The sequence below is a fragment of the Aquarana catesbeiana genome, linkage group LG04 (genome assembly GCF_042186555.1).
Source record: "Aquarana catesbeiana isolate 2022-GZ linkage group LG04, ASM4218655v1, whole genome shotgun sequence".
Taxonomy (NCBI): Eukaryota; Metazoa; Chordata; class Amphibia; order Anura; family Ranidae; genus Aquarana; species Aquarana catesbeiana.
Genome location: NC_133327.1, coordinates 294,662,458 through 294,679,488, shown reverse-complemented (window position 1 = coordinate 294,679,488; position 17,031 = coordinate 294,662,458). Strand labels below are relative to the sequence as shown.

Below are 17,031 nucleotides of genomic sequence, written 5' to 3'. Positions count from 1 at the left end.
TTATGTTCTCCCTGTGTTGGAATGGGCGTCATCTGGATGATTTCCTTCCCCCCACACTAAAATAACTAGCTTTTATCTGAACTAACCTTACAGTGTGGCCATCTATGACTCAAATAGAAAAACTGTAAGCTACCTTGGGGTAGGGGGACTGCTGTCATCATTTCTGCACTGGGAAAAAAGTGTCAGTGCTACATTAACGCTGTGGACAACCACACTGTCTTAATACATAAACTTGCATAATTAAACATCCTAACGTATTCCCTCCTTGGTACAAATCACTTTATTTGGAGTTATAAGCAAACAAAATGACAAAATTTTAGGAGAGATTAGTTCATCATAAATACAGGGTACCTTCTCCTTTTAGTAACTTTCCCAAAGCAAGTGTGCGGATCGATAAAGTTAATTGGAGCCAGTTAAGTTCATGTGCGTGGGGGCGGGCGTGATGTGCGTGTGACGTCCGCACGGGGGAGGAGCCTAGCGCCGGCTCCAGTGGAGGTGCAGAGACGGAGCGTCTAGGAGGATGCCTTGTGGGGTGAGAGCCCGCAGGACACCTGGATAAGAACGAGCGTGGGGCCGCCATCTCGTCTAGCCTATCCCCCCTGCTGAAGCTGCGGTTGCGGTGCTGTGAACACTCCCAGGTGTGCGGTGCCCGGCTGAGTCGAGATCGTCAGAGGAACATCCTCTCCTCTTTGAGGCTAGGACGCTGCGGACGGGCAGGAGCGGCAAAAGCAAACGAGTCCTGATTCGGGAGGTCACGGGACGGAGCAGCAGCTCATTTTAAGAGTCTGAGGTCGGAGCCCTGCGACGGGATGCATCGTCAACAAAGCAAAGTCTGCTAAGTATCCGCTTCACTGTGAAAAAAAGGAATAAAAGAGAAGCAAGGTATGAGAAGATTTGCTGTTTTATTTATTGTTTGTTAACAACGCATAGGATGAACAGTGGACACTAGACCCGAGTTGTCTGTTGGGTGATTGGGAGACCAGGAAGATACATGTGATCAGGTCTAATTTTGATTTACTGTCAATTGCCTGGTCTTGAAAGAGTTGACTGAAGACAAAGGTCCCTCCTGTCCCCTTTCTCTACCTATAAGCGGTGATCAGGTATATACCAGTGTGACAGATAATTTAATACGGCCAAATTAATAGAAACAGTAGCTTCGTTGTTGGGCCCGGGGCGGAATTTCTCAGACTATTCGCTGTGTGCAAGGATTAAAATTCAGATAATCCAAAGGGAAGGAAAAAGGAAAGAAGGAAGAAAGAAAAAAAAAAGGGGAAAATAAGGAAAAGGAAAGAAAATTTGCGAGGCCTAGCACTTGCTCCGCAGCGCCCCTTGGGACTTTGTGATCTGCCTCTATCACCTGTCTCACCTTTTTGATTAGCCACGGCTGTCAAGCAGGGTGCCTCCCTCCCTCTCCAGTGTTTGGTCCATTTACCAAAGATAGGCAGCAACAAGGGATACTGATATATGAGACATACTTCTATAGCATACCTTACGGACTGGGTAGGATAAGGAAGACGGCACGCTTTTTACATAGCTCTCTTGTGTGCAGTGTATCTCTCAGCTTGGCGGCCTTGGTGGGAAGGGGATCTTTAAAGAGAGAAGCACTTAGAGGCGGTGACCGTGCTTTCTCCGTATTCACCCAAATATTTCTAAGGGCAAACTATTGACAGGGAGAAGAAGCATGAGAGGCCGTTCATCAAGAACAACGGAACCTCAGAATACAAGGGAGAGTCTAAATACTAGCTCTAAACAAAAATATTTAAAAGAAGTAAACGTAAAGAGCTCAGGAATGGAGGCGAAGCAATCAGGAACCAAGGATAAGAAGAAAGAACAGCAGAAACAAAAAAGGGGGGGCAGGGGGACAGGAACCATGAAGAGCCTGACTTAGAGGGCGCGTCCGCCTGGAGTGCTGCTGACGAACAAAGAATAATGGCCCTGGTACCAAGCAAAACAGACCTGAGCGAAATGTTCACCAAATTAGAAAACGTGATAAAAACCGAGATTTTAAATGTCCGGGCGGACATGGGACATCTTATCCGCCGGGTGGAGGAAGCAGAAGAGGCCTCAGGTATTCAAGATAATGAAATCTCGGACTTAAAAGAACAAGTCAGGAAAATGCGGAATGAAAATCGCACACTGGAAGAACAGGAGAACCAGAGTCGGCGGCAAAATCTGCGCATCAGATTTATCCCAGAACAACAAAATGAGGATCTGGGAGAGAAGATGAAGAAGATTTTCAATTCTATTCTGGGCAGGCTAGAAGAAGAAGCGTTACGGATCGATAGGGTTCATAGAATAAGGAAGCCTCCCCATATAAAGCAAGATATTCCAAGAGACGTCATCGTCAACATTCATCTGTATGAGGATAAAGAAAGAATTTGGAAGAACTTAAAGGGGGCCCCCCCAATAAGTTTTGAAAACAAAAAATTTGCAGATATTTTCTGACCTATCAGCGGGAACACTGGCGCGGAGAAGACAGATGAGACCAATCCTCGATCAACTCAGGAGGGCAAACCTCAAATACAGTTGGGGTTCCCAAAATCCCTGATAGTTACAAAGGATGGGAGATCATACAGAATGAGATACTTGGAAGAGACACAGGACTTTTGTAACAGTCTGGGTATCCCCATCCCTGATATGTTATAAAAAAGAAAGAGAATGATGGCAGAGTGGGGTTTGGGGGGGGGGGGGGGGGGTTCTGGGTGTTTTTTTTCCCTCCCCCTTCCCCTTAGAAGATGCTCATCTCAGGAGGTACGAGGAACAATGTTACTGGACTTTTGCTGTGTGAAATAAGTTGTGGGGATCAGGCGGGGACGGACATCTGAAGACTCTTTCCAATTATGTTTTGCCTGTACAGGGGAGGGGGGGGGGTGCTGTTGGGCCGCCAGGTTGAGGCGCTCTGAATCTCCACCTCCTGCGCCATTCTCTCCCTGAGGAGGGGTGGCGCTGGATGTCGGCGCTAGAGTTTCACCTCGGGGGAGGAGTTCCGTAGTTTGGAATGGGAGTTGTTCCATTTGTGCGGGCCCGGGGCGAAATCCTAGCCAAAGGGGGGGGGTGGGGAATGGAGGGGGGTATGGGGAAGGAGTAGGAGGGGGGTGGGTGAGGGGGGGAGGGGCATAGGTGGGGGAGGGGGTCACTGCAGGACGTGCTCTGGAGGTGCATGGGGCAGGGTAGAACGGTTGGTTGACAGACATGCCAGAGCTTAGATTTATTTCTTACAATGTGAAAGGGTTAAATTCACCCATGAAAAGACATAAAATATTAAGGGAACTGAGCCACCTACGGGGGGATATAGTTTTTTTTACAAGAGACACATCTGACCCTTGATACTAGAATCAGGCTATTTTCTCCTAAGATCCCTCAATGACTTTATGGGGACTCCCCTGACAGAGGGTCGAAGGGAGTCGCCATAGGGTTGTCAAAGGCCTCTAATTTTTCACTATGGGATAGATTGATAGATCCTGAGGGTCACTATATCTTTCTAAAAAGGTAATATTGGATCTAGGCTGATTACATTAGCGAACGTCTACTGCCCTAACAAAAATCCCACGGTTTTCCTGGGACAAGTATTGAAGAAGCTGTCGGAATTTGGGGAGGGGGAGGTCGTTTTGGGAGGGGACCTAAATTTTTGCCTTGACCCTGATCTGGATGGTACATCCCGTGCCCAGGGGATAAGGAAGGTGTCATTAGGGTCAATTAGGCGGAAGCTGCATCGTTGCCAGTTTATGGATGTGTGGAGACTGCAACATCCCAAAGAGAGAGACTTCACCTTCTTCTCCCCTGTGCACGGGACTTACTCCAGATTGGATTATTTCTTTGTGGAACATAGTTTATTGGAGTGGGTAGAAGAAACTAGAATAGAAATAATGTCCCTTTCCGATCACTCTCTGGTCACGATGAGGGTGAAGATCCCAGAAGTGCTGGGGCGGCCCTTCTCCTGGAAGTTGAACGAGGATCTGCTGAAGGATCCCAAGGTGGTAGAGTGGCTCCAGGATGAGGCGGATTTTTTCTTTAAATCAAATGATACGGGTGATGTGTCACCGTCTATTTTATGGGAAGCACACAAAGCTTTCATCAGGGGGATCCTTATATCAATAGGAGCAGGTTTAAAAAAAAAAAAAGAGAAGGGAAGAAAGGGGAAAGCTGATAGGAGGAAATGTTTTCCTTGGAGCAAGGACATAAAAAGGCAAAGGGGCAGGACCAGGATTGTTATCACCTATTGGTCGCTAAGAGGGAGGAGCTGAGGGACATGATGGAGCAGGAGGCTAAGAGAGCTACCAATGTAATAACCAGGAATAACTACTACTGGGCGAATAAGTCTAGTAAACATCTGGCCAGACTAATAAGGAAAAAAAGAAGCAGGAACTTTATTGACAAAATACATAACAAAGGAGGGGAGGCAATAGTGACAAGCGCAGCCATAGCAGACGAGTTCAAAACGTTCTATGGTGACCTTTATTCGATAGGGCAACAGGGGGCGGAGGATAGCGCCCGGTTAGACAGGGGCAAGGAATTTTTAAAAGGAGCAGGATTAGTGGGGCTGCCTACTGAAAACAGCGACCTCTTGGATAAGCCCATCGAGGAAGAGGAAATACTAGCCGCCTTGAGGGATTCCTCGAAGGGAAAGAGCCCAGGTCCGGATGGATTCACCTCCATTTACTTAGAGAAAATGAAACATATTTTGGTCCCTAGGTTGTGCCAGTACTGGAACGAGCTTGGTTCCGGATGTGGAATGGAAGCCGAGGCACTGACCGTCACGATTACCTTGATACTGAAAGAAGGGAAAGATGCTAGGTTGTGTTCAAGCTACAGACCAATTTCACTGCTGAATGCAGACATCAAGTTATATGCAAAAGTGTTGGCCAATAGACTGAAAGGGAAAATGACAACATTGGTGCATCCGGACCAGGCGGGCTTTGTTCCCGGTAGACAGTGTAGGGACAACGGGGTGCGGGCGGTGCTACTGTCGAAATTCTGTAAACGCCATGGGCCCCCAGCTCTATTCCTGTCAGTTGACGCTGAAAAAGCGTTTGACAGGGTAGACTGGGAGTTCATGATGAACACTCTGGAAGCCCTGGGGTTTGGCCCAAGGTTTATTTCCTGGGTCAGAGTTCTCTACAGCAGCCCTGCGGCGGTGGTAAGAGTCAACAGGGTCATATCAAAACCCTTCAGGATGTTTAATGGAACTAGGCAGGGCTGCCCTCTCTCCCCCCTCCTGTTTGTCCTGTCCCTCGAACCTCTATTGTCCGCTATTCGTAACAGCCCTGATGGTAGGGGTGTGAAGGTCGGAACGGAGGAACACAAACTAGCGGCATTTGCCGACGATGTTTTGTTCTTCATTACAAACCCCAGGATAACCCTCCCTAACGTGCTCCGGATCATCAGAAGGTATGGAGACGTCTCAAACTTTAAAATAAATCCCAGGAAGTCTGAGAGTTTAAATATTAACTTGGGTAAGCAAGAAGAAGATCATCTAGCCGCAGTTTTCCCCTTTCCTTGGAAAGGGGAAATCAAGTACCTGGGGATTAAATTAGCTAATACTTTCAAAAAAATTTTATCCCACTGTTAGATGAGATTAGGCAAGAAGCGAGAAGACTACGTACTAGGCCTCTCATGGCTTGGACGAGTAAATGCGGTCAAAATGATTCTAACACCTAGACTTCTGTACAAATTCCAGATGTTGCCTATCCCTTTACCGACGTATTACTTAAAAGCTCTTAGGAGTTTAATCAGCGAAGCTGTCTGGGGTGGCAAAGAACCACGTATTTCCTATGAAATATTGAGTAGAGGGAAAAAAAAGGCGGACTGGCTTTACCAGATTTCAATAGGTACTACATTTCTGTAGTGCTGTCACAGGTCACGGAACGGGGTAAAAAAAGGATCTGATAAGCGTTGGGTTTATATTGAGCACTTTTTGAGCAATACTAATTTGGGGCACTCACTTTGGAACCCTCCAATATTCAGAGCAATTAGCATGAACACATCTTTGTTAACGTATAACACTTTTAAATATTGGGACATGATACACACTCAGCATAAATGGTCATATAATTCACCACTGATATACATGAAAAACAATTTATTTTTTGAACCTGGGAGGAGGGAGGTAATTGGCTGAAAGAAGATAATATTCAATTAAAACATTTTATAAACAAGGGGCGAATACGCACATTCACGGAACTAAGTTTTGAGTCAGAGTTATGGGTTATGGATGGGTGGAGGTACCTCCAGCTCTCCCACTTTATTGAAAAGTTACCGAAATCACTCAGAAGTGTGGAGGAGCTCAGACTGTTTGAGCAGCTCTGTATGAAGGAGCAATCAGGCGGTGTCATAGCTCAATTATACAGGATTTTGGGAGCAGAGCAGGAGCTGGAAGTGCCCCCCTACATCAAAAGGTGGGAGCAGGATTTGGGGTCACAATGTAATAAAGTTATGATAGATAAAATTTTGAGGCTGGTTCATTCTCTAGCGGTAGATACTAGGAGAACGGAAATTCATTATAAATGCCTTGCAAAATGGTATGCCACCCCAGAAAGGGTAAGCAAAATGGATAAGACGAAGTCTAATACGTGTTGGAGGGGGTGCTCAAGTTTAGGAACAATGGCCCATATATGGTGGGAGTGCCCTATCAATAAAATATATTGGAAAAAAATTCTAGGCTTGATAAAGGACATCACGGGGAAGGTAATTGTGGAGGACCCGTGGGTTTGTCTTTTCCACGGGACTTCGGAACCAGTAAAGAGCTATATATCCTCTTTGGTCCCCATAATGTTAGACGTAGCCAAGAGACAGATTGCGTCGAAATGGCTGGACACCTCGAGTCCCCACACTCGAGACTGGCACTTTGGTCTTAATGAAATATACAATGTCGAGTGTATGGACGAAGGAGGAGCAGAACCTGAGGAGGAGGACCATTCAGGGAAATGGGCAGGCTGGATTAAGTTTAAAAAGACCTGGAGCTATTTAAAGGAGATTATAAATTTGGTATAAAAAGGCAGGTACTTTTCCGAAGAGCAGAGAGACCAGGAAGGAAGGTGTTCTCTGTGAGCAGGGTCCTGCAGGTTGGGGCGAGTAGGGAGGTGGGGGGTTAGGCGGGTGTGGGGGATAACTATTTTTTATATCAATGTGGATTTGTATTATGAAATATCCCCTGTGGGAAATGTATTGTTACGAAAAATGATAAAGAATTAAAAAAAAAAAAAAAAGATAAAGTTAATTGGAAATCAGAAGTCCTTTTCTGCATGCTTATTCTGGCTCAGTGGGGCCGAATTACTGAAATTGTTTAAAATCTTCGCTCAATAAAAAAGTAGCTGCGTTCACTTTGAATACCCAATCATATGCTTTGCACATTACTGGATGAATGAAGTAAACATCGCTTTAATCTAAGTGAACATTGTCACCTTCCTTTTGTAAATCAGCCTCAATGACTGACGCTAATAGTTTGGATCTTGGCTACATGGGGGGACACTGGCAATTTAGCACAGTTTGGATGAAAGGCTGTGCTGGACTGGCACTTTAGTAGTTAAGTTTGAAGGGAAGTATACCCTATTTTAATGGTGCAATCACCATGGAAATGCTGATAAATCAGGTTTCCCAAGTTGGTAAAAGATCACCCATTTCTGTTGCCACAATTAGGTATAGTTAAAATGGATAACTATGGTTTGTATAATATTGTACCTTGAGCTTTAAATGCTGTAGTTGGGTTAGGCGAGATGAGGACAGTGTATTATCTAAACAAGATTTTGAATACAGCAGGGCTGACATTTTTGAGGGAAGAGAGGAGAGCCAAAGGGTAATGTATGTGTGTTAGCCAATAAGAACAAAAGAAAGGTACACACGTGAATGAGCGATAAGTAGTAAAGTAAGGTTTTTCTCAAACTGACTACAGATAAAACTATAACAAGAATAAACCAAAACACATCAAGGAATGTTGGTTTCGGGTAGAGACATCAATGTATGCAGTCTTTTTTTTGACAAATTAAAGAGAAAAAAGGCTAAGCTTTGGAGCGCGGCTTCAATTTTTTACTTTTAACTACAGGTACAACTACTTACGACTGGCAATATGCAAGGCGTAGAATAAAATGCGATATATGATCTTTTCTCCGTTGGTCATAGGCTTCATCATTGATGTCGTTCTGTGGAGACTGCATAAAAATAAATAAATAAAACAAATCAATTAAGAATCATCAAGCTTGTTTGCTTCTGACACCATAAATAGCTGCACTCTAGGTGTCAACCTTTAGACATTTCAGAAGGATTCTGCCAACACAAGACACCTAGATATTTATTTTAGACTTGTTCTCGAACAAGCACTAAGTGCAGCAGTGGAATTTTGTACTACAATGTACATCTTTCTACACTTAATGACTGTAATGGAAACTCTGGTGTTGGGGTGAGGGAGGGTTTTTGGGAACTTGTTTTGCTATGTTATGTCTGTTTGGGTTTTACCGTTGGTCCCCTTGCTTATCTTGCTTTTGTCCTGTCTTTGTTCACTTAATTTAAAGCCAAAGTTGTCCCATCCTGAAAGGGTAGGTTGGGTCACAAGAAAATGGCTGCCATACAACATCCTCTCCCAAGGAAATGGCAGGCAGCTCCCAGCAATGTCACCGCCTGTGCACCTCCGAGGAGCAATGGAAAATCTGTCCAATTCTGCCAGCAAACTGGAGGAACCCTGGCAGGTGTGCGTGCCTCCACCTGTACTGCCAGTGTTTACTAAGGAGCCCCTGTGATGGCACCTCACCTGCCCACTGGAGCACCCAAGATGGATTTCCGCACCCCTGTGCAAGCTCGTGCCATACAGGCACATGTGCAGTGGCGTGTATTCGGGCTCCACCCCACGTGACATCATTAGGGGTACCCCTGATGTCACATATGACGAAACACGTAGGATGGAGCCGGAATGCACGTACTGCGCATGCGCCAACCACCCGTGGCTATTTTGTTTGTGGGAAAGGTCGGAGCTCCTTTTTGTTTTGAATGCCTGCTTACACCACAGATATTGTAATTGCAACTCTTTTAATAAACCACATTGTTTTAAATTGATTCACACTATGGAGAGCGGTTTTTCTTTTCATATATGAAGCCCCATTGTCCAGCGTATGTACCGATATAGTGCGACACATACTGCTCTTCTGTAATCGGAGTGAGTGAACTGGAAGCCCTGTAGAGCCAGCACATGCTTACAAATGCTTTTATGACTTCTCTTCAATGAGTATCATTATTATCTGGTAAGCCCCCATCTTACCTCCAATGTGGTGATTCACTGGGATTTGGAAGTCTGTTCCTTCTGAGAAACATCATTTCAACGTGTCAATAGATCACCAATCACTTGGGATTTTTTTGTATGGGACTTTATAAATCTTTTTCTGCATGGGACATTATAATTTACTATTGTGCTATATCATTTTCACTTCTAGCACAGATTATTTTCATATTGTGATACAAAATACACGCTGCACTTTTGTGCTCATTTTAAAGACCTACCCTAGAGTGGGTAATCTATGGTGTCCAGGGCACATTGTTGCCAGTGATAGGATGAGTAAGAAATATTCTTGTGCTTCCAAGCATCACTTCTTCACATACCAGATGAGTAAGTCATTGCTTCATCGCTGAAGGAAATGCTGCAAATACCATTCACCAGCAAAGGAGCAAAGTCTCACTTATTCGGCCATGAGGGAGCAAAACATAAAAACAGGTTCTGTTTTTTTTCTGTCTTGTACAGAGAAAAAGGATGGCTAGTGTGCCATGGGCCTAAGAAGTACAGGAATGCATATAAACATAAGCCAAGAGTTCCACCTGTTTGATGGATAAAAAAACGTTATACAATATTGATTTGTAGAATTTCATTTTTACCTGGCAAAAAAAAAAAGGGTGAGTTTTGATTATGACTCCTAGTCTCTTTAACCTATTCATTACTGAAAATACAAGATACCTGACTGTCATGCCAATTCTCGTACTTCAATGTTTTAAGTCACAAAAAAAAAAAAAAAAAAAACACAAGAATGCAGGTAGGAACCTACTGATATGAATACTTATTTCAGGGGATATAAAAAGAAGGTCAAAAGGGGTCAGCATAACAGTCAGGCAACAAACAGTTTCAGGAGGCAGCAAATGTTTTAACAGTAAATAGTTGTTTATTTGAAAGTATAAAAGTAGACAGTGACACAGTTCATGGACATCAATTACATACATAAGGTCATAAAGGTCTAAGGTAACAGTTAAGATACATCTAGTTGTCTTTTTCAGACTATGGTAATCCTTGGCAATTAAGCATAACAATATTGTTCCCGATAGTATCTTCAGATTAACTAAAAAAAAAAAGAGGAAAGGAGAGAAGGAGAGGGGTAAAGGGATGGGGGGGGGGGGGGGGGGCAGGGGAGTTTACTTAGGCACATAATAGAGTAGCATTCTTATCCGTAACCAGGAGATAACTCTAAGGAACAGCAATATTGCCTATAGTTTCCCTATGAGCTCTAAGGCTCTATCCATGTGCGTCAACCCATTGGGACCAGACCTTATCAAATTTTTTAGGGCAGTTTCTACTCTTGTAAGTGAGCTTGTACAGTGGTAGGACAGAGTTTATCGTGGCCTTCCACATATGCTGCGTGGGGGGAGTGGACTGCTTCCATTTGAGGAGGATCGCTCTTCTTGCATAATATAGGGCATAGAACAGAAATAGTTTTTCATGCCTTGAGGGCTTCAATGTTTTCCATATTCCCAAGCAATGCCAAGGTCGGGTCCATACTGAGGGATCAGTCTCCAAAAGGTGCCCAAGACTTCCAGTATGCTTTTCCAGTACAATGAAGCGATCTTTTGCTGAGATCATGTTAGTGGTATAGTCAGAGACCATGTCTTCCCAGCTCTCGTCAGTCAAGTCCGGGATGTCAGCCTTCTACTTGTTAAAGACTTTTGTCAGGGACGTCATATGTGCTATGGAAAGATAAAAATAGAGGGAGGACAGAGGTTTGTCCATGAGTTTAGCAATGAGCAGTCTTTCAATCGCGTCAGTCTGGAGGGTCAGGGGACCTGGGAATTGGGCCAGTGTCACTTGTCTTAGTTGGTAATATCTAAACTTCATAGTGGCGGGGATGTCATATTTAGCCTTTAGAGTCTCGAAGGAGGAGAAGGACCCATCCGCGAGTATGTGTCCGACGGTGATTATCCATCTAGCCGCCCACAGCTGGGGGTCTGGGATCCCGTACAGATGTGGCAGCATAGGATTACCCCATAGAGGGGTGTGGGGTGTAATGACAGAATCTGACTTGTAGATAGCCCTCGCCCTCTGCCACACCTGTATAGTCGTGCGCATTAGAGTCGTCGTTTGGGGGTGGGCTTTGGGCCCTCCGTAGGGTAAATTGGTTAATGCCCCATAGGATCCCAGGATGGCTGCCTCAAGGGTCACCACAGGATTCTGTCTGGGCTGGTCAAACCACCACCGGACCTTTACCAGGACTGCCGCCCAATAGTAGAGCTGGAAGTGAGGCATTGCCAGTCCTCCCTGGGACAGGGGGAGCTGGAGCATCCGCGTTGCCAGTCTCGGGGTTTTCCCAGCCCAGACAAAAGGTGGAGATAATAGAATCCAATTTTTGAAAGAAGAATTTGGGGAGCGGGCATGGAGTATTCCTAAAAAAAATATACAAATTTAGGAAGCTATACCATCTTTAGCAAGTTCATCCTTCCCACTGGGGATAGCGGCAATGTTTTCCACATTTGGCATTTCCTTCCAAACTGGGCCAGAAGGGGAGAATCAATTCCTACCCGATTAATTACAGGGTAATTACAATAACCTGCCCTGAAAATACAATGTTGCTGTGTATTTGACATTCCACACAATGCTCACTGCTTTTATACTTTGTGCTCTCTGCAGCTATAGCTTGTGCTGCCAGCTTTGAGTACAGGTTTACGCCATTAATACTTAGTTACTATTATGTTACAACATTGCTTGATCTGCAAAATGAACTGAGCAATGTGTGCTTAATGTATTAATGTAGGGACAAAGTGCAGCAAATATCAAAACAAAATTAGGAAGAACTGTGCCCTTTACCATCTTTCTGAACCCAAGCGTAATGGATCAGAGGTGTCCTGATATAAACAGAATCCATTTTACAGCCGACCACCCATAGAGCCATCATGGGTCAGCGTGTCTGCAGGACACAAACTGAACAATCATGGATGTCAAAGAACGGATATCCATCAAACTGTTGGCGCTATATAAATCATGTATAATAATAATAATAACAACAACTCAGCTCTGATTAAGTTTGGGATCTGCTCATTTGTCTCCTACTGAATGCAGAGCAGCTCCATGTGAAAGAGCCCTTAACCACAAAACAAAAAATCTGACACAAAAAGTACCCCCCGTTCGGTTCGCACCAGAATTTTCAAACATTGCGAAACTTCGGAATCGTATAACGATCCCCATTGAAGTCTATGGGACCCAAACATGAAAAAAATCATAAGTGCCCATTTTAAAGGCTTATATGCAAGTTATTGGGCATACAATGTAGGGTTGTCCTGATACCACTTTTCTAAGACAGAGTACAAGTACCGATAAGGTTCTGAAGTACTCGCCGATACGAATTACCGATACTTTTTTTAACATTGTGTGACAGTTTTCAAAGCACAATACAGACTAATAATATCTTTATAAATTATGAAGAACAGCACTGATGAGCACCGATAGGTGGCACAGATAGGCGGCACTTATGGGCACTGATTGACAATTGCTGGTCTGGCATAATAAAATGACATGGAGGAAAGGAAGGATTTTGCAATGTTATATAGCATATAGCATTTCAAAATCCTTGCTTTTCTCTCATCATTCATGTCATTTATCATATAGTATATACTGCGACGCCCATCTTGTTATACCTTGCACTGGGCCGCAGTAAGCAGCAGCGGGGATCTTGTTACACCCAGCCCGAACTATATGGGTTGGGTGTAACAAGATATCCGCTGCTGGCTTACTGTGGCCGAGTGCAGGGTGTACCAAGATGGGAGTCGGGATGTCCAACCTCCGACGGAGTCACAGAACGTCTCTTTCATTACTGAATGTGATGGCTACGGTCACCGATTCTGATGGAACATGCAGCTGCGCCCTGCACCAGCCAGCTTGTTGAGGACTCGCTCTCCACCCTTTGACTTCCGGTTGCGAGCAACGTCGCCTCATTCCCAGGTATCGGATTAGGCATCGGGAGCATTTGTGCGAGTACAAGTACTCGCACATATGCGCGGTAAATCGGGACAACCCTAAAACAATGGTTTACGGGGGTCCGGGTACTGCCCTGGAGGACATGTATCAATGAAAAAAAAGTTTGTAAAAAAAAAAAAAAAACTTAATTTTAAAATGAGCAGTGATTTATTGATGCTTAAAGTGAAAGCATGAAAATGAAAAGTTCCTTTCAATATAGTGCTTGGGGGCCCCCTTAGTCTACCTGTAAAGTGGCACATCTGTAGTGCGTATAGAAGCTGCTGCAGAAATAATTGCATTTATAAAGCCAAAAAAAGTTACAATTTTCCGTGCAATTTTCCCTTATTTTGTAAGCAACGGCTTGCGGAGCCAGTCTGTATGATGAGGCCTCAATGTAGTGCACTGTGAACAAGAATAGAGATTGTTTTTTTTTTTTGGGGGGGGGGATAAATTCTAGTGTCTCTTTCACAGACTTTGGATAGAAGTAACAGGTGTGGAAAAATTGGTCTGGGTGTTGGTGGCGCTTCACATCGTAATCCTATTGAGGTACTCTTGATGAAAGCAAGAATTGGCCTTGCTGTCAAAAATTGCAATTATATGCACTTGTCAAACAGGTGCGAAAAAATTGGTCTCTCTGGTTGTTAATTGTGCCCATGAAACCTACACCAAAAAAATTCTTCTAGATGAAATCAACACCCACAACGCTAGTCAGCCTAGAAGTCCTGCAAAGATTCCACATCTCAAAAAATCTTAATCAGCGACACTGGCATCAGGGGCTTCATATCTGCTGGCAATCCAGGACTGAATAATTTTGATAAATGTCAGACGGTCCGAGTCTGTGGACAGACGCATTCAATTATCAGTAACAAAACCTCCAGCAGCACTGAATGCCTGTTCGTAAAACATGCTGGATGCAGGGCAGCCTAACAGCTCAATTGCATACTGGGCAAGTTCTGGCCAGTGGTCTATTCTCATGACCCAGTAAGCCAGTGGATCGACTGGAAAGCGCTCCATCCGTTTTTGCCCATAGATAATCGTCCGTGTGACGCAGACGCTGCCGATGGGATGTGGAAGCTGACAGCACTGGGGCGTCGAGGATTAAAAAAAATTAAATGATTAAAAAAAATTGTGAAATGCATCACTTAGGCGGCCGCCTTCTCCACTGCTCCTTTCTTGACCAACAGAAGCCTCAAAATGACGTTTTCCATGACACTGTAACCTACCAGAGTTGGGAAAAGCATTAGATAAACTCCTCTTTAAAAGGTATCTAAAGGGATTTCATCTTCTGCACTCTGTGGGGACGGGATGAGTTCTGAGACTTTCCCCTTGTAACGGTGGTCAAGAAGGGTTGCCAACCAATAGTAATCCTTCCCCTTTAAAAAGGCACGTATTCTTGGGTCCTTTTGCAGACTTTGAAGCATGAGGGAGCCCATGCACCACAAATTTGAGGAGGCACGAGAAGCAGACTCCTCAAGGTCAGTGAGGATTATAGTATCTAGAACTACCTCCTCCCAGCCACATACTACTCCCAAGGGTTCTGCGGATTGAAAACCATCTCTTAATGTTTGACGTATGTCTTCCTCTGCTTCAGCGCCTCGAAAACTGCCAGAATCCTCTTCCTCCCTCTCTTCTTGTGTGTTCTGTGGCATAGGAACAATGGTGTCTGCATAAAGTGGACCTTGAGAGGAAAGGAAGTCCTCCTCTTCCTCCCGCTGCTCTGCCTCAAGTGCCCTGACTTTTATGCCACGCAGAATCTGCTCCAGCAAGAACACAACAGGGATTGTGTCACTGATGCATGCATTGTCACTACTCACCATCCTTGGAGCCTGTCACGACTCACCATCCTTGGGGCCTGTCACGGCTCACCATCCTTGGGGCCTACTCAAATGGTGACAGTGCATGCATCCTTTATGAGCAGCCATGGGGGGGGGGAAGCAGAGCCGGCCTGAACCTGTCGTTGTGCCATACTCACACAGGTACTTGACAGCCCTCTGCTGCATGTGCAGTCGCTGCAGCATTGCCAAAAGTCAGGTTCCACTTGGTGGGCAGGTCACAAATCAGGCAGTTTATGGGTAGGTGGATTTCCGGCTGAATTTTATCCAACCGAGCATTGGCTGTGTATGACCACCTGAAATGGCTACAGACTCTACTGGCCTGCTTTAGCAGATCTTACAACCCTGGGTACCCATTTAGGAAACGCTGCACCACCGAATTGAGGACATGTGCCAGACATGGCACATGTGTCAACTTTCCCTGTCTAAGGGCAGACAGAAGGTTTGTGTCATTATCATACACCACTATTCCTGGCGCCAGCTGGCATGGCGTGAACCACCTCTGGGCCTGACCCTGCAGAGCTGCAAGAATCTCTGCTCCAGTGTGGTTCCTGTCCCCTAGACACATCAGCTGAAGCACTGCATGGCACCTTTTAGCCCGACACACTGAATAGCCCCTTCAACGCTTAGGGGGTACATGTGGTTCAAAGAACAATTCAGCAGAGGAGGGCATGGAGGTGAAAGAAGAGGGGGTACAGCTGACAAATCTGGCATCATCACCACTAGCTGTACGGAGAGGTGGGGGCACAACCAGCTGCAGCACTGAGCCCTGTCCTGCATCCTTCCGAGTTGCAAGCAGAGTTACCCAGTGTGCTGTGAACAAAATATATTGTCCCTGACCATGCTTGCTGGACCACGTGTCAGCAGTAACATGGACTTCGCGGCTGACTGCCTTGCCCAACAATGCCACAACATTTCTTTCCACGTGATGGTACAGAGCTGGAATGGCCTTACGTGGAAAGAAATAGCAACTGGGAACCTGCCATTGTGGTACAGCACATTCTGCAAATTCATGGAAGGGAACAGAATTCACCAGACGGAAAGGCAGAAGTTGTAGAGCCAGAAGTTTTGACAAGCTTGCATTTAGACATTGGGCATGTGGGTGGCATTGACTATTTTTTTTCCCGCTGCAGCAGGTGGGGCAGAGAAATTTGCCAGCTATAGTCTACAGCTGGTGGTGTGCTGGTGGCTGATGGCTGTAAAGGACCTGGGACACGCTGCGCTATACCATCATCCCTGTCAGTGGAGGCTGCTGAGAGGTCATTAGGTATAGTGGGGGCAGACTAAGGTAAGCAAGGAGGAGGAACAGATTGGCAGCCCTTTTGTGTGGCTTTCAGGTGCTCTTGCCAATGGGCTGAGTGGTGGGAGGTTAAATGCCTTGTCAAGCATGTGGTACCCAAATGGCTGGTGTTTTTGCCACGCTTGATGTGCCTGAGACAAAGTTTGCAAAATGCAACAGTGTGATCAGCTGCACATGTGCTAAAAATAGGATTTTTATAACAGCTTACCTGTAAAATCCTTTTTTTTTTTTTTTTTTTTTTTTTTTTAAGTACATCACGGCGGGACACAGAGCCATAGTAATTACTATGTGGGTTATAGGCCACCTTCAGGTGATGGACACTGGCACGCCCTAAGACAGAGTGCACTCCCTATATAACCCCTCTCACTAGTGGGAGTACCTCAGTTTTGTAGCAAAGCAATACAGGTGTAAAAAAGAAGGGAGGAACCTCTGTGTCCTATTATGTACTTCAAAAGAAAAAGTATTTTACAGGTAAGATGTTATAAAAGTCCTATTTTCTTTAATCGTGGGATGTCCCAGAGCAATGCCAACTAAAGGGAGGGAGAAACAACAAATGTAGGGCACTTAAGAGACTAGAAGACTCATACTGCAGCCTGCAGTAAACTGCGCCCAACAGCGATATCCTCATGACCTTTTACATCTACTTGATAGAATCTGGTAAATGTATGGACTGAAGATCAAGTTGCAACCTTGCAGATCTAAGCCATGGA

General features: G+C 45.0%; 1 protein-coding gene across 6 annotated transcripts in view; it reads right to left on the bottom strand.

The window, feature by feature from the left end:
• The window catches only part of PRIM2 (DNA primase subunit 2), a 449,872-nt gene that overhangs the window by 285,710 nt on the left and 147,131 nt on the right, over nt 1–17,031 (bottom strand). For all 6 annotated transcript variants that reach the window (XM_073626716.1, XM_073626712.1, XM_073626715.1 and 3 more), the window contains one exon: nt 8,053–8,144. In XM_073626716.1, coding sequence (XP_073482817.1) covers nt 8,053–8,144 — 92 coding nt within the window. The remainder of the gene's footprint in view (nt 1–8,052; nt 8,145–17,031) is intronic.